The sequence below is a fragment of the Pristiophorus japonicus genome, chromosome 11 (assembly GCF_044704955.1).
Source record: "Pristiophorus japonicus isolate sPriJap1 chromosome 11, sPriJap1.hap1, whole genome shotgun sequence".
Classification (NCBI taxonomy): Eukaryota; Metazoa; Chordata; class Chondrichthyes; family Pristiophoridae; genus Pristiophorus; species Pristiophorus japonicus.
Genome location: NC_091987.1, coordinates 150,959,364 through 150,979,469, shown reverse-complemented (window position 1 = coordinate 150,979,469; position 20,106 = coordinate 150,959,364). Strand labels below are relative to the sequence as shown.

The 20,106-nt window shown below is 45.0% G+C and overlaps 1 protein-coding gene across 2 annotated transcripts in view; it reads right to left on the bottom strand.

The window, feature by feature from the left end:
* The window catches only part of prdx4 (peroxiredoxin 4), a 42,099-nt gene that overhangs the window by 137 nt on the left and 21,856 nt on the right, over nt 1-20,106 (bottom strand). The window contains exons 3-7 of one of the 2 annotated variants that reach the window (XM_070894168.1): nt 12,750-12,866; nt 11,698-11,820; nt 6,429-6,559; nt 6,218-6,252; nt 5,942-5,988 (exon numbers count right to left, since the gene is read on the bottom strand). In XM_070894168.1, coding sequence (XP_070750269.1) covers nt 5,942-5,988; nt 6,218-6,252; nt 6,429-6,559; nt 11,698-11,820; nt 12,750-12,866 — 453 coding nt within the window. The remainder of the gene's footprint in view (nt 1-5,941; nt 5,989-6,217; nt 6,253-6,428; nt 6,560-11,697; nt 11,821-12,749; nt 12,867-20,106) is intronic. The other variant, XM_070894166.1, reaches the window with a different exon arrangement.

The following is a 20,106-nucleotide window of genomic DNA, read 5'->3' as shown; positions in this document are numbered from 1 at the left end:
AAAGCAGAAATCTAACTTACGGTATTTAGCAAAAACAACTAAGTATTAGCAGCTTCAGGTTAGCTGCTGCTACCGTACAACCATAAACGAAACCTAAAGGCAATGGTTGGCTTAGTGTTTAAATACCACCATTATTCCCTTAATCACCATTTGTCTTTATATGCACCCAGTAAATGAAAAGGTTTCCTTTTAAAGAATCTTGGAGCATTTATTTCTTGGTTTAGAGATACGCCATTCCGGAGAGAATTATTTTTGTTTTAAATGGGAAAAATTGCTAATCGCAACTCATCAGCAAATTATCCTTTTAACACTTCAAGCTGTTACAGTTAAATGTTGTACTTTCAGTTAAGTAAAGAGTGTCATTTGAGAGAAATAAACATTGCCAAATTTGAGGGGTCTGCAGCGCAGTGAGAGAGAGATGGCCCCCACCAATGTAAAGGAAGCAGAAAGTCAGAGATGGGATCGACTGTCACAGTGCAGCAATGGGAGATGAGGAAAAAGACAGAGCTCGTTGGCAAGAGTGGCCCTCGGGCCATGTACAAAATTATATAGAGGTGGGTGCAAGTCAAATAAAGATCAGGGTCAAGAGAAACCACGAGTGTGCAGATACAAAATAGAATGGCAAAGCATTCAAATAGCTAATCAGGCAGGAAATTAAATCCCAAGACAAAATGGAACTGAACAGAACAGTTAACATGCTAACTGACTATTGAAGTGGGTCTTTTTCCATTTAATAAAAAAAAAGGGGTTAATAGCACACCATTCATAAATCAAGACGGTTACTGGTAGATCGTTTTTGTAGCAAGTTTCAGCCCATCTAGAACCCAACACATCTCCGTGAATGGATAAACTGTACAGGAGGGTAGACACACGAGGGAGAAGATTTGTGAAGCACCGACTGTCATTTGAAAGAGTCACTGATCAGTCTCTGGCTTTCCCTATGAACAGGTCATCACAGTTCCCATATTTAAAAATGACAGGAGCCATTCCTGGCATCTACAGACCCATTAGCCCAATTTCAATAATTAGAAAAATTGAATCTATATTGAGAAACAAAAATCAAGGAGTACATGTAGAAAAATCCCTAATAAATGATAGTCAACACAACTTTAGACACCGAGCGGCGACCCTGACCTGCGTGGGAACATCAGCAGCAGATCAGGGCTTTAAAAGGAGCGTACACTCCAGGGAGCTGGTGCAGGAGGGAGATGGCAGTGAAGAGGGCGACTGGATTGTACGTCACCACCCTGGTTGGTGATTGGAGTGTGGACAGGTACAGCAGGAGCGGCGAGGTTGGTGCGAAGGAGCAGCAAGAGATTGTAGAGCGATGTGATCAGGGCCCAGGAGAGGCGTGAGTTCGGGGCCCAGGAGAGGCGAGGGCCCAGGGGCAACACCCACTGATGCGTGTGTGCACTGGGTCCGTGCAGCAGAGCTGGTCTCCAGTCGTCTTGGTTAAACCCTTAGCTCTGTTAAGCCCGTGTGGTGGCTGGTGCACAACAGCCACCACATGTTAAAAAAATCCACGCACAGGCATCTTCCACCCTTCAGGATATAGTTTGGGATCTGGAACATTAGGTCCTTCATTGAAACACCTGTGAACTCATTGAACACATCCCTTTTTGGGGTAGAAGCAAGTCATCCTTGATTCGAGGGACTGCCTAAGAAGGAGATGGAGTAGATCTTGTCTAACCAAACTCAGACTGACTTCTTTCCCCCACCCCCAAATAAAAAAGCAACATCCCAAGTTGAGAGGAGAATCCATGCGACATAATATACCTCGATGTCCAAAAGAATTTTGATAAAATGCTGCACGAGACTAAATAAAAAGCACTCAAGGTGGGAAAAGCAAGCCCAAACTTCATATATCCCAGGGTGCTTAAATGGATGGCAGAAGTCTCTGCCAATTTATGATTCCGTGCGGATATTTCAATAGCTCAAAACTGGTGTGGTGTAGTGTCAGATGACTAGAGGAAAACAATGTGAGATTCCCTTATTCAGAAAGGGACGAAAGTTTGATCCTAGGAGTTATGGACCAGTGACTCTGACCTCTGGTGGGGAAGAGATGGAAAGTATCAGGTGATTCTATAAAATGAGAGCAGAGTGGATACCCGGCACAGCTTCAGGAATAAAGTGTTTGACAAACCTGATCCAATTTCTTAGAGAACACTGGATCAAGCAGACCTAGTAAATACCCAATTGGATTTCCACAAAAAACGTTGATAAACAGAGGAACTGTCCAAGTAAATTAGGTCTCATTGTGTTTGGGGGAAGGGGCCAAGAAATGGGAAGATGGATTACAAATTGGCAAATGGAGTACAGAGAGCGATTTAAAAGGGTGTTTTTAAATGGAATAGCTTCCCAATGAGTCTGGTACCATGCAGTGTGCCCCAAGGGTCAGTGATGTGTGCCTTCTGTTAAATATATTAATTATTCTAAGAGGACATAAACAGCACATAAAAAATTGTGAATCGTAGAATCATACAGCACAGGAGGCGGCCATTCAGCTCTTCAATAGAGCTGTTCATTAAGACCCACTCCCCTTTCAACTATTTACCAATTCCCTTTTGAAAGTTACTATTGAATTCTGCATTCAATGTCCTTTCAAACAGTGCGCTCCTTAAATGCGTGTCCTCTGGCTACTGACCCTCCTGGCAGTGAATGACAAAATTATTTGGCAAAGTTAGACAGAAAATCATTTCAGCTGGGTTTATAGATTGGGAACGTGGGCACAAGAGTGGCGCGTGTCCTCCAATGTGGATAAATGTGCAGTTACTCACACAAGTACACAAAATAAGAATACAGAGTGACGTGAGTGAGTATTGGCTAAAGATACCCAAGGAAAAAGATTTGGGAGTGGTCAGTCAGGAAGCTTCAGCCAAAGCCAACAGGGATTTGCTAAGCCACACTATTAATTACAAAACTAGGACCACAAAAATAGGGATATAGAAACTTTGGCATAACTATATTTGGAGTACTACGTCCAGTTTTGGTCCTCCCACATCAGACTGGACAGGGTGACACTCAAGGCGGTACAGAAAGAACAAGGCTGACCCCCCCTCCAAGCTAAGATAAGACAAGACTTTATGCCTTGGGTTTGTATGTACTGGAGAGAGATCTAACCCAGATATGCTCATCCTCATAGGCAGTCCCTCGGAATCGAGGAAGACTTGCTTCCACTCTAAACACGAGTCCTTAGGTGGCTGAACAGTCCAAGAACCACAGTCCCTGTCACAGGTAGGACAGATAGTCGTTGAGGGAAGGGGAGGATGGGACTGGTTTGCTGCACGCTATTTCCGCTGCCTGCGCTTGGTTTCTGCATGCTCTCGGCAACGAGACTCGGGGTGCTCAGTGTCCTCTTGGATGTATTTTCTCCACTTAGGGCGGTCTTTGGCCAGGGTCTCCCAGGTGTCAGTGGGGATGTTGTATTTTATCAGGGAGGCTTTGAGGGTGTCCTTGTAACGTTTCCTCTGCCCACCTTTGGCTCGTTTGCCGTGAAGGAGTTCAGAGTAGAGCGCCTGCTTTGGGAGTCTCGTGTCTGGCATGCGAACAATGTGACCTGCCCAGCGGAGCTGATCAAGCGTGGTCAGTGCTTAATGCTGGGGATGTTGGCCTGGTCGAGGACACTAACGTTAGTGAGTCTGTCCTCCCAGGGGATTTGAAGGATCTTGCGGAGACAGCGTTGGTGGTATTTCTCCAGCGACTTGGTGTCTACTGTACATTGCCCACGTCACTGAGCCATACAGGAGGGCGGGTATTACTACAGCCCTGTAGACCATGAGCTTGGTGGCAGATTTGAGGGCCTGGTTTTTGAACACTCTTTTTCTCAGGCGACCGAAGGCATGCTGGGGGGTATGCTGTGTGGAGGACTTTTGTCTTACGGATGTTTAGCGTAAGGCCCATGCTTTCGTACGCCTCAGTAAATACGTTGACTATGACTTGGAGTTCAGCCTCGGTACTGTAGCTCGACGACAGAGGTTGGGGTGGTCTTGGACCTGGCCTGAACAGGTTCTCACTGGTTCTGTACTTTAGTTTAGTTCCACTCCAGCGGAGAGCTTGTTGACTGTGAGGTGGAGCATGGCAGCGAGGAAGATTGAGAAGAGGGCTGGGGCGATGACGCAGCCCTGTTTGACCCCGGTCCGGACGTGGATTGGGTCTGCAATGGATCCGTTGGTAAGGATCACGGCCTAAATGTCATCATGGAGCAGGCGGAGAATGGAGCAGGTATGAAGGACTATTAAAAAAGGTACACACACTTCATGGGGAATTTTATCCCCAGAGTGTGATTGACCTGTGGAACAGGACTTGGATGAACGTTTGTACAATGAGATCACATTACATAAAGGCAATAGTAAATCACTCCTGAATGAATACAATAATGGCTCCAGGACCTCCCGATTGCTCATGTGGGAACAGGAGAAATTTTTGTCAGAAGACTCGAACAAGACGCAGGTCTCTGGTACTTTGCAAGAATCTTCTCGGACATTGGGTGCTGAGGAAGGGGATTGTTACCGTACAGGGATACATAAGCGTAGGGATGGAGGGGGGGGGGGCCTTGTCCAGGATGCGTGAACAAAAGGGCCTTTATCGGAACTGATGTCATTTTCTCCTGATCTCCTCCCTCTTTGGGTGTCTCAATCTGTATTGTTTTAATGCATTACTTTGGTGATGTTCTAAATTGTAGTTTAAAAAAAATGTAAACACATTCAGCTAGATGTGACCCAATGTGTGTGGGGATCAGGTGGAAAGATTTGTTGTGGGAACTAATGGAACACAAAAATAGTTGTGGGACACACCAAGCAGAAAGGTTTGGGTCCTGGGAGTGTTCACTTTGTTTGGGAACACTTGTGAAGGGAGAGTTGGGCTACAGGTATTCACATGCACAAACAAGCATGTGCAGGACACCGGACATGCATGCAACACTGTCCTTCAGGGGAGGCGTGGGTTTTAAGGGGAGAAAGGTAGTTCCAAGAATGGAGCAGCGCACAAGGTGCAGGCCAGAGAGAAGGGAGGCCACACAGGAGTTTTCCGATGGATTTGCAATATGGGATGGTCAGCTCTAAAGATATTAAAGAAGTGTCAGGTACAAATATTATGTTTAGGGCATGTGGTGAGGTGGTTGGTGAACGAACATGGCTACTACAAATAAGTTAGACTTTTTCCCATGGATTTTGATTGGTCAATTTTACGGCCCTTTAGCGAATGGAAAGATGCGTTAGCAAGTATTTTGGCTTTTGATCTGGACATGTGAGCCAAGCAGCATGCTTCACACCGTATGTCATTTTCTAACGAAAGCTCAAAATTTTGATTTGGGCTAGTTTTAATTAATGAAAGCCCAAACATTAAAAAGGGAACAAACTTGCTAAAAGAATACTAGCTTTTGCAAGTCTCTGGTTGAACGCAGGGGCAACATTGTGAAGTTGTAGAATGAATACCACATAAAAGATCTTGGAAAGTAAAAATTCCCTCCAGTAGATTGAGCACTGTATGCCAAAATAATTATTAAACCAGTTGATATACTGTTAGTTTGGGAAAATTATGAGATATAATTACCAGTGATTTCTACCAAAATGGTAATGTTCAGTTAATAAGTTTAAATCTTGCTCACAGATCTTCTATCCACCCTCCCGTGACTTCAACCATCAGATGCAGAACAACCTGCTCAAATCATCCCAATTCCCACAGGAAGTCCCAGCTAGAGGGTAGCTCGCTTCCAGTGATCTAGTCTGCAGAGCTGATAAGACAGGAAAGATCCACTGAAATAAAGAATCTAAGCAGGATATTTAAAAGTTGTCAGCTCTGCTCAGAAAGGATAAGCTATTAGCTAGATCAGCACAATAGCATTTTCTGTTATTGGGGAAAACTCCATTTACAAACCGTCAATTTTTAAGTGCGCAGCAATTTAACACCTGTAATCACGCCTGTTGCCATTGAGTTTACTTACAAGTCTTCTCGTGGCCACCACTTTTTCATAACATCTTCAGGTTTGATCTAATTAAAATATATCAGCAGCATGATTACAGGTGTTAATGTGCTTTGACTTTTCAAGCTTGAAATTGGGCTATATTTAAAGTCAATACCCCAGTAGATTTGATAAATATTAACATCCCTTTATGTTGCCCTTATGTGCAATTTAATATTTGTAGCAAATTATGAAAATGATTTGATTTTACATACAAGTCACGGTCAGTAAAGGTCTTAAGTTAAATGACAGTCTTACCGTATCGCTCCCAGGTTTCCAGCCAGCCGGACAAACTATAAAAACCGAAGACCAAACATCAAAACAGGAAGTCAGGTTGCAGCTGAGAAAATTCTTTGCAAAAAAGTGTAACTATTCACTCTGCACGATTTGATTTTATTCCAAGTTATGCACCACTTTAATTGAAATGACGACTGAAATAAGCCTTAGCTCAAATAATATTCCTACGTACCTTCACCGTGAGTGTCAGTGTATTGGAATGCTTGAACTAAACGAAGTGTTTCATCCACTGACCGGCCCACTGGGAGATCATTCATTGTAATTTGTCTCAGTACTCCTTTGTCATCAATAATAAAAAGGCCTCTGAAAGAAAAACAGTGTGTGCATTAGTGTCAGTTTTACTATCCACGATGGAAGCTGTACGTTTAATGGTAATTTACATATACAAAATAGGCTTGAGCAAAGGCAGCAGTAAACTATAAAAGTATGTGTTTTGTTGGAGGCGTGCCATTCTCAGTATACTACTTCAACAATTTGCATTTATAAAGTGCCTTTAACATTGTAACACACCTCAAGGCACTTCATAGCAGCAGACAAAATTTGACAGATATTAGGACAAATTCTTCCAAATTCAATTATAAAATCTCTCTGGTAGTAATCAAACATTTTGGCATTAAAATCCTCCATAACCTACGCAGATCAGCATTTCACAAATCCTCTTGCACACAAGCAGTTCCAATGATATTAGATGAGTTATCCATGTGTAGCTGTTGTTGCTGCCAATGGGGCAGATTTAGCAACACAAACCCCACTTCCACAGCATGAATGAACTTAAACTCCATACCTCCGATAGAACCCTAGATTAGAATTTTCATGGGTCCAGAGAGTAGCTGTCAAAGGCACTAAACATGAGCCAACACTAGGAACACCCAGATTCCACAAGGATGCTGGAAAAGGAGCACAGTCATGGGTCTCAGCTCTACTCCCTCTCCTGCTGTCCCCATAGCAACATAAAAACATTGCAGGGCAAAATGTAGCTGTAGTCCTGGCATCATGAATTTCTTTCTGAAGTAAATATAGCCCAATAAATTCTAATCAGCAGAGTTGATGAACAAGCATAAATGTACAATTGCTGCTAAAAAAAAAAACTTATTTTTGATCATCTAGTGCTGTTAGCACCAAATCAAACAACAGTTGCGATCTAGTATGCAGATAGTACAGCAAGCGACATCACAATTTACATAGGAACATAAGAAATAGGAGCAGGAGTTGGCCATACGGCCCCTCGAGCTTGCTCCGCCATTCAATATCTTGGCTGATCTGACCATGGACTCAGCTCCACTTCCCCGCCCGCTCCCCATAACCCCTTATCATTTAAGAAACTGTCTATTTCTGTCTCAATGTCCCAGCTTCCACAGCTCTCCGAGGCAGCGAATTCCACAGATTTACAAACCTCAGAAGAAATTTCTCCTCATCTCAGTTCCAAATGGGCTGCCTTCCATTCTAAGATCATGCCCTCTAGTTCTAGTCTCCCCACCAACTAGTTTCCTCACAATCTAGTGGCAAGAACACCAGCGGAACATTTAACCAGTTTAGTTTCACATTTTCGATTGAATAGTCACGCAATATCTACTACAGGCAAGAAATGAAATTCACCAGAGGCAAATATTAAAATGGAGTATAAATCAAAGATATAAAAATAGACCATCTTAAAACTGAATTCTGTTCACTGCTAGCCAACTGGTTTGAAGGCATAGAAATGCATTTGAAATGGCAATACTCAATGCATTTGCAGCCAATAGTAATTCATGCTAGTGTATAGCTGTATCAACTCATCTGCATGTGCTACACCTGGACAAAGCTATGCATCCAACACAAATGTACAGCAGGAGCTGTAGGAAGACATACACAGCATAGGCTCAATATTTCTGCAAAGTCAGAAGATAAAATTGCTAACAGACTTCCACTTAACCGACGACAGACCCATTGAACCAGCATATAGGGCCCAAGTTTCCACACGTGCCTAGAACGGCGCAGTCCCGACCTGGACGCCCGTTTTTCGCGCCACAAAGTGCGCCTAAAAAAATCCTCTGTATTCTCCACCTCCCTTCAGGTCCTCTGGCCCTCGGTGCAGCGCAGCACGAGCTGTAGGGGGCGGAGCCAGGTCCCTGCGCTGAAAACAGTGCCGGGACCTCTGCACAAGTGCAGTAGCTCCAGGCGCCAAACTGTGTGGGAGGGGCCCGAAGCACGCAGCCCCTAGCCCTGGCCGAATGGCCTCACTGGGGCTGCGTGAATAAGGCTCCTCCCACGGCCAGCTCCTGCTTTCCCCCCCCCCCCGACCAGACCCAACACCCGCTCCCCGCCCCCCCCCCCCCGCCTCCGGACCAGACCCGACACCCGCTCCCCACCCCCCCACCACTGCCTCCGGACCAGACCCGACACCCGCTCCCCCCCCCCACTGACCCGACCCGACCTCCCCCGACCCTGTTCCCGCCCCCCCCCCCCGACTGACCCGACCTCCCCCCGACCCTGTTCCCGCCCCCCCCCTCCCCCCGACTGACCTGACCCGACCTCCCCCCGACCCTGTTCCCGCTCCGCCCCCCCCCCCGACTGAGCCGACCTCCCCCCGACCCTGTTCCCGCCCCCCCCTCCCCCCGACTGACCTGACCCGACCTCCCCCCGACCCTGTTCCCGCTCCGCCCCCCCCCCCCCCCCCCCGACTGACCCGACCTCCCCCCCGACCCTGTTCCCGCTCCGCCCGCCCCCCCCCCCCCCGGATTGGACCCGACCCGACTCCCGGACTGGATCCGACCTGACCTTCCTCCCTCCCTCTCCCTCCCCCCGACCCAACGCCACTTACCTGTAAATCTGGTGCTGGGGACGTGCCCTGCCCGAAGTCTCGGGCCGGCCTGTTCAGCCTTCGGTCCCGAAAGGCCTGCCTGAAGCACTTTCATACAAGTAGGAAGATAGTTTATTTAATCTTTTCTTTGCTTATAAATGTTTATTCAGGTTGGATTTATTTGTATAATATTTGTATAAGTATAAATAAGGATTTATTATAGAATTTAATGACTTCCCTCCCCCCCCCCCCCCCCACCTCGTTCTGGACTCCTAATTTGTAACCTGCGCCTGATTTTTTGTGTAGAACAGGTTTTTTCAGTTCTACAAAAATCTTCACTTGCTCCATTCTACTTTAGTTTGGAGTACGTTTTCACTGTGGAAACTTTCAAATCAGGAGTCAGTGGCCGGACACGCCCCCTTTTGAAGAAAAAATTCTGTTCCAAAGTAGAACTGTTCTACCCGACGAGAACTGCAGAAAAAAAAATGGAGAAGTGCGATTTCTAAGATAGTCCGTTCTCCACCAGTTGCTCCTAAAAATCAGGCGCAAATCATGTGGAAACTTGGACCCATAAATACTACATTCCTCATCACTCCTTTCCCCCGCCCACAAAACTTTCTGCTGGGGGATCTCCTGCAAAGAGTGACGCACTCCTGAGAATCCCTGTCCTATCTTCCAGGAGACAAAATATTTTCCTCTAGGTTGGTGAATACCTAAAACAGGTTTGTAAATGCATTTACAGACTAATTAAAATGAAGAGAGGGAAATTATAATCAGCAAGTATCAACTCCCCTAATGAAACATACATAGCAGAAAATATGGTATACAGCAAAACAGGTAAAAACACAGGCAGCACCTGTAATGCCATATCACAGACAGCAGTGGAATCCCTAAAACAGTACAGACCTAAATTTGGAAGCTAAGTAAATGGTTAAATTAATTTTCTAACAGCTCTTCTTTATGCAAGTTGTAAATCATGCAAAACTGATTGGGGAAGCATTGAAGTACCTCTGCTTTATGATGAAACAAGGAACCAGAGTTGCTGATGGAGATTTGGGACTGGTTTTCATTAATCGGCAAGATGGGAACTTTCAAGCTATGCAGAAGGAAGATAGTGATAGTGCAGAGATAGCGTGGGCAGGTATTTGCAGTTTTAATGGAAGCGCCAACTTTGGTGATTGATGACAGACTTTGTAAAATTGTGTTTTAATCTAGGTAAGATTATTAAATTACCTTAAAAAGGAAAAAGTTTTGCTTTATACTGTAAAAGCTTGAAGGAGGAAGAAATTTATAAATAGAAGTTTGTAGAGAACTACAAGTAACTGTCGATGGCATACCTCAAAGATCTGAACCAACACACTAGAGGAAGATTAAACATTTTGACAACAATTAGGTGCACTTACAGCATAAATTAAAAAGTAGTAACTCATGCTCTCACATTTTCACTCAACACCTTTACAATTTTTGGTTACACACACTGCCCCTCAGTGACATCAGCTGCAGAGACATGGCTAGCTTCCACATAGATACTGATACCACCAAGCTCCATCATAGCTCCACTCGCCACTGACCCCACCTCTCTCTCTGGCCACCAGAATTTTGGCATCCTGTTTTACCCTGAGCGGAGTTTTAAATATCACATCCTATCAATCACCAAGACTGCTTAGTTTCATTTCCACAATATTACTCATCTCCACCCTTACCTCAGTCCTCCACCAATGAAACTGTTCCACATGCTTTGATCATGGCCAGCTTCAACTATTCAAACACTGGTCTCCCAAACTCCTCCCTCCATAAACTCAACGTGTCTAAAACTGTGCCACACATATCCTGTCCCTCACCAAGTCCTGCTCACCTATCACCCACACTGACCTACAGTGCTGTCCTTAATGTATTCAACTTAAAATCCTTATTCTAGGTTTATAAAACCTCCATGACCTCACTTCACCCTTTCTCTACAATCTCCTCCAGTCACCCCATTCATCAGTATCCAGCCTTTTAAATAGTCCCCTTTTACACAGGTGGTTGGGCTTTCAGCTGCCCCGGTCTACTGTCTAGTACTTGCTCTCCTTCACCTCTCCACTTCTTTCCAGCTTCAAAAATCTTCTCAAAACCAATCGCTTCCATCAAGCTTTTGGTCGCAGCCCATTTATGAAGCTCCTTGGACACTGCCTTATCTTAAAGGTGCCAATATAAATATAAATTTCTGCATCGTCTGAATTTGTACAAACTCCATTCTATACGTCTTCCTGCAAATCTGCTGAGATTAAATAGATAAACATCAGTTATACGGACTGCAGAGAATGATCTTACATGTTACAATTAAAATCACAGTAATGTTATTTGTTCACCAAATACCAAATCCATGAACAAATTAATCACTGAAGTATTGTGTTAAATATTAAGGAGTTGACAAAGTAAGCAAAATATAATCACTTTAGCAAAAGAAAACCAAAGATATTCATGTATTACAAGCAAAAACATTTTCAAAACTGCACAATGAGTCTCTAACATACCTGCATCATAATACAATAAAATAGTTATATTGCATTTATAGGTATTTTTCCGATCCATGTATTTGCAGTTTTCACACCTCATTGTGGTATATAACTGTAAATGACAAATTGATGCGATATTTTCTAGCATGGTTTTCTCCAGTTACCTAAGTGTATGCCCTTGGTCCTCCAAATACACACCATAATCCTTTGCAATTTGGTGTGTAAGGTCTGAGAGTAGTGGGATCTTCATTGGTCCTAGTCCACCTTGTTTTCTTGGTGTATTTATCCTTCACAAAGCAAAAGCATCTCCTTAAGAAGTGTACTCTTTATTTACATGACAAGATTGAAACAAATATTTACACAAACTCTTTATATCTGCAATTCATTAGCACAGATAAGCACCTAGAATTACAAAGTAGAGACTCAACTACGGATTGTAGAAATGAAACGAGATTCTCTGGAGGGGATAAAATCTCACTCCACTTCTAGTTGACCTGCATGGACTCCCTTAAGTGTTAGATCAGTTTTAAGAGGAAGTCAGGGATCTCTTTATAAACCTACCTGCAGTTAACTTCAAAAAGCAGAGATGATTGGAGATCTGTGCAGGCATATACCCATCCACATGGAGCTTACTCCTGAACAGGAACTTTGGTGAGCCTGACTGACAGGTAGCGTAAGATAATTAGGGATCATTCAAATCATTACATAGATAGGAGGGAGACAATTGATAAACTAGACAGATTTAAATACCAGGGACAGTTATTATTCCAATATTCAAAACGGGAGATGGAACAAACTGAGAGACCAGTTAGGCTAAGATTAGTGGTAGGAAAGTGGAACACACGACCACATGAAGTGGTTGAAGCGATTAGCTTAGATGCATTTAAAGGGGAAGCTAGATAAGTACTTGATGGAGAAAAGTAAAAGATATTGATAGGGTTAGATGAAGGTAGGAGGAGGCTCGTGTGGAGCATAAACACCAGGAGACTTGTTGGGCTGAATGGCCTTTTTCTGTGCTGTAAAATGCTATGTAATAAAATCAGCTGCATTAGCTGCTGAATGTAAATTTACTTATATGAAAAGACAAGACTCCAGCTCATTACTTATTGTTCAAATCCCAGTAAAACAATTCAGGTGATTAATTGAATTAATGTCATTCTAAAAGCATGAAGTTTATATTATACCAAGTACTGCCCTACATACCACACCTACTTACCATGCCAAGTGTGTAAATTGTGAGTCGACTGAACAGGCCACGACTTCGGTATGAATGGATCTGAACTCTTGAATTCTGTCACTGAAAGCTATTATCTCAGTGGGACAGACGAATGTGCTGCAAATTAAAGAAACAAAGCAGTTGTGAATAATGGATCGGTTATAGATTCAGACCGTTGCTCAAGGAACACATCTAAATGGCAAGATGTCAGACAGCAACTTAAGAGTTCTGCACCCAAGACACATCCACAGCAACCAATTATCTTTTTTTTTTTAAATACAAAAAAAAAGAGACAAGGCTTAGAAAAACACCTCCATGTGAATAGCACTCAATTACTGGGCAAAAAGAAATCTACTGATGCATTGAATTTATTTTGGTTAGCATTATGGTGCCAACTCAAAAGGAGGCATGTTTCAAAAGCCTCGACAAGTTTACCAAATCAGTATCTGTTCATGTTGCAGCATTTAAAAGCAGAATCAGAAATCGGCATTGGTAACAAAATGCAACAGCAGTTTGTTGGCAAGAATATGGTACTGCATTCCCACTATGATGGCAATTGTCAGCTGACAAAACATTTTTTAAATTCATTCCTGGGATGTGGGCATCGCTGGCAAGGCCAGCATTTATTGCCCATCCCTAATTGCCCTCGAGAAGGTGGTGGTGAGCCGCCGCCTTGAACTATTGCAGTCCGTGTGGTGAAGGTACTCCCACATTGCTGTTGGGGAGGGAGTTCCAGGATTTTGACCCAGTGATGATGACCAGGATGGTATGTAACTTGGAGGGGAACTTGCAGGTGGTGGTGTTTCCATACGCCTGCTGCCCTTGTCCTTCTAGGTGGTAGAGGTCGCGGGTTTGGGAGGTGCTGCCAAATAAGTATTGGCGAGTTGCTGCAGTGCATCTTGTAGATGATACACACTGTAGCCATAGTGCGCCGGTGGTGGAGGGACTGACTGTTTAAGATGGTGGATGGGGCGCCAATCAAGCAGGCTGCTTTGTCCTGGATGGTGTCAAGCTTCTTGAGTGTTGTTGCACTCATCCACGCAAGTGGAGAGTATTCCATCACACTCCTGACTTGTGCCTTGGAGATGGTGGAAAGGCTTTGGGGAGTCAGGAGGTGAGACACTCGCCGCAGAATACCCAGCCTCTGACCTGCTCTGTTGCCACAGTATTTATGTGGCTGGTCCAGTTAAGTATTTGGCCAATGGTGACTCGGCGAGGGTAATGCCATTGAATGTCATGGGGCAGTGGTTAGACTCTCGCTTGTTGGAGATAGTCATTGCCTGGCACTTGTGTGACGCGAATGTTACTTGCCACATCAGCCCAAGCCTGAATGTTGTCCAGGTCTGGCTACATGCAGGCATGGACTGTGTCATTATCTGAGGAGTTGCAAATGAAACTGAACACTGCAGTTATCAGCGAACATCCCCAGGGAAGGTCATTGATGAAACAGCTAAAGAAAGATGGGCGTAGGACACTGCCCTGAGGAAGTCCTGCAGCGATGTTCTGGAGCTGATGATTGACCTCCATCATAACCATCTTCCTTTGTGCGAGGTATGACTCCAGCCAGTGGAGAGTTTTCCTGATTCCCATTGACTTCAGTTTTACTAGAGCTCCTTGATGCCAGACTATCAAATGCTGCCTTGATGTCAAGAACAATCACTCTCACCTCGCCTCTGAAATTCAGCTCTTTTGTCCATGTTTGGACCAAGGCTGTAATGAGGTCTGGAGCCGAGTGGCCCTGGCAGAACCCAAACTGAGCATCGGTGAGCAGGTTATTGGTGAGTAAGTGCCGCTTCATAGTGCTGTCGACGACCCCTTCCATCACTTTGGAGAGAAGACTAATGGGGTGGTAACTGGCCGGATTGGATTTGTCCAGCTTTTTGTGGACAGGACATACCTGGGCAGTTTTCCACATTGTCGGATAGATGGCAGTGCTATAGCTGTACTGGAACAGCTTGGCTAGAGGCACGGCTAGTTTTGGAGCTCAAGTCTTCAGGACAACAACCGGGATGTTGTCAGGGCCCAGAGCCATTGCTGTACCCAAGTACAGCAAATATTTCATTTTCACAAAAATATTGTGGGTAACCCACCATAATTTTAAAAACAAATTCTTCTCTTAGCCTTCTCTGCTCCAGTAGAAACATTTGCAGTATTCAGCGTATATAAATAAAGATTTCCATCACTGGCACCATTCCGGTGAATCTATGCTGTACATTCTCTATGGTTTAAACATCCTTTCTGTATGGGGCTCCTAAAACTGCATAGTACTGTAACTGGCCTAACCATTAGCGTTAAGGGCAGTTTCTCAGAATGGTTGGTAGTGAGTAGAGATTCCCAATGGAGTTCTGCTCTGGGACCACTTTTGCTCACTGTATGCATCAATGATTCGGATATTAGGTCTAGCTGGAGTGGTGTCCAAATTTTCAGACGATACTAGAATAGGATGCAGAATAAATTATTCGGAGGACCCAAAGGAAGCTACAAAAGGGATACTGACAAGATGGTGGAAAGGGCAAAAAAGTTGCAAATGGAATTCAATGTCAGTAAATGTCAGGTGATACATTTTGGTCAAGTAAATAATTATACATTGAATGGGGGAAAGCTGGTTGATTTGCAAGAGCAGAGGGATTTGGGAATTCAGGCTCACAACACCTTAAGAGTAGCACGTTAAATGGAAAAGGCCATAATAAAGCTACTGGAATACTGTGTTTTATGGCAAGAGGTATAGAATATAAAAGTCGAGATGCAATGGTTAACCGCTGTTGGAGTATTGCATGCAGTTTTGGCTCTGCACTATAGGAAGGACGTTGATGCTGCCTGGTTTGAGAAAATGCAAAAAGGGGAAGGAGAGGAAAAGAACAAAAAGGTCTGTGATAGGGTGGAAGGTACGAGAGATTAAATAATAAAAAGGAATGGTAAGAGGACAAGTAAAGAAACAGAAGATGGATCTAGAAAAGGTGTAAATGGGAATAGCGATAGCAGCATGCAAATGGCGATAGCAGAATCATCAACTACTGCCATCCAAAAAAAAAATCTAGGCCGACATCCAGTGTAGTGCTCCCATGGCACTATTTTGAAGAGGAGTGGGGGGAGTTATCCCCGATGTCCTGGAGCCAATATTTATCCCTCAATTAACATAACAAAAACAGATTTCTGGTCATTATCACATTGCTGTTTGAGAGAGTTTGCTGTGTGCAAGTTGGCTGCCACGTTTCCCACATTACAACAGTGACTACACTCCAAAGTAGATGATTGGTTGTAAAGCGCTTTGGGACATCCGGTGGTCGTGAAAGGCGCTATATAAATGCAATTCTTTCTTTATTACTTTCTTTGGGATTTCCAGCATGCTATCCTTTTCTACTGTAAATACTGACAAAGTAATGACTCTATGGGCCCAAGTTTCGGGCCGTGCCTAAAACGGCGCAGCCCGGACCTGGACACCCGTTTTTCGCGCCAGAAAGGGCGCCTAAAAAAAACTTATCTATTCTCCGGCTCCCTGCAGGTCCTCTGGAGCTGGGCACGGCGCAGCACGAGCTGTAGGGGGCGGAGCCAGGTCCCTGCGCTGAAAACAGTGCCGGGACCTCTGCACATGCGCGCTATAGTGGGCGCGCATGTGCAGTAGCTCCAAGCGCCCAAAACTGTGTGGGAGGGGCCCGAAGCACGCAGCTCCTAGCCGAATGGCCTCACTGGGGCTGCGTGCATAAGGCTCCTCCCACCCGACCCGACCCCCGCTCTTCCCCCCCCCCCCCCCCCCCCCCCGACTCTCTCTCCCCCCAGACCCCCGCAACTCCCCCCCTCCCCCTCCCTCTCTCGTCCCTCTTCTCTTTCCCCCCCCCCCCCCGGACCTCCGCGACTCCCCCCCCACCCCGGACCGCCGCGACCCCCCACCCACCCCCGGACCTCCGCGACCCCCCCCACCCCCGAGACCCGACGCCACCTACCTGTAAATCCAGCCAGAGGTCTTGAGCCCGGCCGTTCAGCCTCCTCTTCTCCCTTCCCACCCACTCCCTCTCCTTCCCTCCCTCCCTCCCTCCTTCCTTCCTGCCCTCCCTCTCTTTCCTCCCTTCCCTCCCTCTCTCCCCTCGCTGTCAGAAACAGACACTGACAGACAGAGAGTGAGAGACACACACACACAGACAGAGAGAGATAGAGACACTGACAGAGACACACTGGGGAGACCGTCCTAGCACGCTGTTGGAGGACTCCCGGTGCTGCAGTCGGTAAGTAGAAAATGTATTATTTATTGATTTTTAAAAAATTTTTATTAATTTTTTTAAATTGATTTATTGGTTGATTTATTGATGTATTTATCATTTATTATTGGTGATGGCTCTTTATTTGTAAAACTGAAGTGTTTAATGTTTGTAAACTTCCCTTTAAACCCTCCCCCCCCCATTCTCTACGCCTAATTTGTAACCTACACCTGATTTTCTAAAGTGTAGACAAGGTTTTTTTCGAACGTATAAAAATCTTCATTTACTCCATTCTAAGTTAGTTTGGAGTAAGTTTTCACTGCCTAAACTTTGAAAACAAGCGCAAGTGGCCGGACACGCCCCCTTTTGAAAAAAAAATTCTGTTCCAAAGTGAAACTGTTCTAACTGACTAGAACTGGAGCAAACTAAATGCCGAGAATTCAAATTTCTAAGATACTCCGTTCTAAACCAGTTGCTCCAAAAAAAACAGGAGCAACTCAGGCTGAAACTTGGCCCCAATATGTCCGCCATTTCCCCAGTGTCATTGGCAATATCACCAACTTCAAAGGGTCGAACATTACTCCTGACCTCCCTTTCTCCTAATGTAACTGTAAAAATTATTTGTATTGATTGATATCCCTTGCAAGTTTCTTTCCACGCTCCCTTTTTGTAGCTCTTAGGATCGGTTTTGTGACCCTTTGCTGTTCTTTGTATCTTTCCCATTCGCCAGGATCGGTGCTTTATTTTTTGCATTTTTGAAAGCCCTTGCCTTTAGTTTTATGCTGTCCTTTACCTCTTTAGTTGTCCCTGGCTGGTTTTTTGGCAAGTCGAGCTCTTGCCCCTCAGGAGTGTAAACTGGTTCTGCATCACATCAAATTAGTTTTTGAACATCTCCCACTGACCTTTTGTCATTTCACCCACTAACAGATCTGTCCGGTTTACTGCGGTCAGTCTCTGCCTCATCCGGTTGAAGTCAGCCGTACCCAAATCTAGAATCTTAGTAGCTATTTTGCATGTCTTCCTTTCAAACACTACGTGTAGGAGGCCAAGGTCAGAGCCTGTTTCTGTCTTGTAACTTCCATATACGTTCATTAATACTTCTTTACTCTCTTTACATGGTGTCCTTATTTATAAAGCTTTATTTATCTGCACTCAACACATCAAGGAAAGATGTATTTGAACCCTTCGGTCCCTTTGTTAATGGAAAGATATTGAAGTGTGTGTGGATTAAGTGCATACTTCCATTCCATATATTTTTTTCTGCTAAAATGTATTCATAGAAACATAGAAAATAGGTGCAGGAGCAGGCCATTCGAGCCTGCACCACCATTAAATATGATCATATTCCCTGACACTTGCCCACAATAAGTTGCATCTGCCAAGAGCCTAGCCACTCCACTAACGTGTCTACATCTGAAATCCTCCAAAGTCCTCATCAAACCTCCAAATTTTGTGCCATCAGCAAACAGAGACTATGTTCCCGATACCCAAGTAAATATCTACACACAAAATCCATGCATAGACCAGAAAAGTAGCCTCCCAGTTAATAGAAACAAAGAAATTTACAGCGCAGAAGGAGGCCATTCCGGTCCATCGTGTCCACGCTGAAAGGTTTTAGTCTGTAGCTGAGCCAAAGAAACGGGAGAGTTTGGAAAAAGTACCCACTTCAATCCACCACCCCCTCCCCCCAACTCCCCCACTGTCCATAAGAATTTAAGTAAAAGTGTTGGTAACTGGATGAAGGCGGGTTATGAGAAGGGGAAAGAAAATAATCTTTTCTCATGATTGAGGGCATGCAAGAGGAGGCACGGAGTTGTAAAATCCAAGTCCTTGGTTGATTCCCACCTCGTAGTCGCTCTCAAGGGGGCTGGGTGGGGTTAAAACTAAATCGTGAACCAGAGTTCCTAAATACTGATGTTTGAATGATGGCCAATGTTCTCGCTAAGCTGCGCAGCGGTCAGGAGGTCCCGCGCAGACTGCTCTCTGGCTTTTGAATGGGAGAAACCGCACATGCGCGATAATTTGAATGGGCTGCGCAGCCACTGAAAGGGACAGCGCACCCCAAAATATTAGAAGAAACCCATCAGCAGATCATAAAGTGGAAGGCAGGCCTGAAGGAGGGGAGGAAGAGGAAGAATGGGGGTGGGGAGGATGCTTCAAAGTATCTTATTTCTTCTGCAGCCTCCTTTTTTTATATATAAACAAAAAAAAACAATAACTACCCGACTCAGGAGTCTGTCTCCCTCCCTACTGGGCTGCTCTGATGACATCAATAGAAAACATCCTGATCCAAGTATCCTCAGAAAAACAGCAGGAGAGACTGCTCAAGCCCAGGAACCATTCATTTAAGCTGCCAACAATGCTTGGGAATTGAAAATACACAGCCAAGTACTCACTCCAAACAATAACAAGCCGGGGAGAAGAAGTGACATCACTGCTGGGTTAAGACTATACAAGACAGCAGTGTGGACTGCGCTGTAAACCAGGGATACTCAACCGGGGCTCCGTCAGCAGGTTTCAGGGTTCCGCCATAAACATAGAAATTTACAGAGCAGGAGGCCGCCATTTTGGCCCATCGTGTCCACGCCAGCCGACAAAGAGCCACATGGCCCTCGGTCAGCAGCCCTAAAGGTTACATATAAACCTATGAACAATGACAGAAAGGCAAAGAGCGCCCAGCCCAACCAGTCCGCCCCACACAACTGCAAACACCCCTTATACTGAAACATTCTGCACTCCACCCCAACCGGAGCCATGTGATCTCCTGGGAGAGGCAAAAACCAGATAAAAACCCAGCCCAATTTGAGAAAAAATGTGGGAAAATTCCTCTCCGACCCATCCAGGCGATCGAAACTATCCAGGAGATTACCCTGGCCGTATTCTATTCCCTGCAGTACTTCCCATTATATCTGCGCCGTCCAACAAAAGGTCATCCAGTCTAATCCCAATTACCAGTTCTAGGTCTGTAACCCTGCAGGTTACGGCACTTTAAGTGACCATCCAACCATCTCTTAAAAGTGGTGAGGGTTTCTGCATCCACTCTTCCAGGCAGCGAGTTCCAGATCCCCACAACCCTCTGTGTAAAGAAGCCCCCCCCCCCCCCCAAAACCTTTCTCCAACCACCTTAAAACTATGCCCCTTCGTAATAGACCCCTCCACCAATG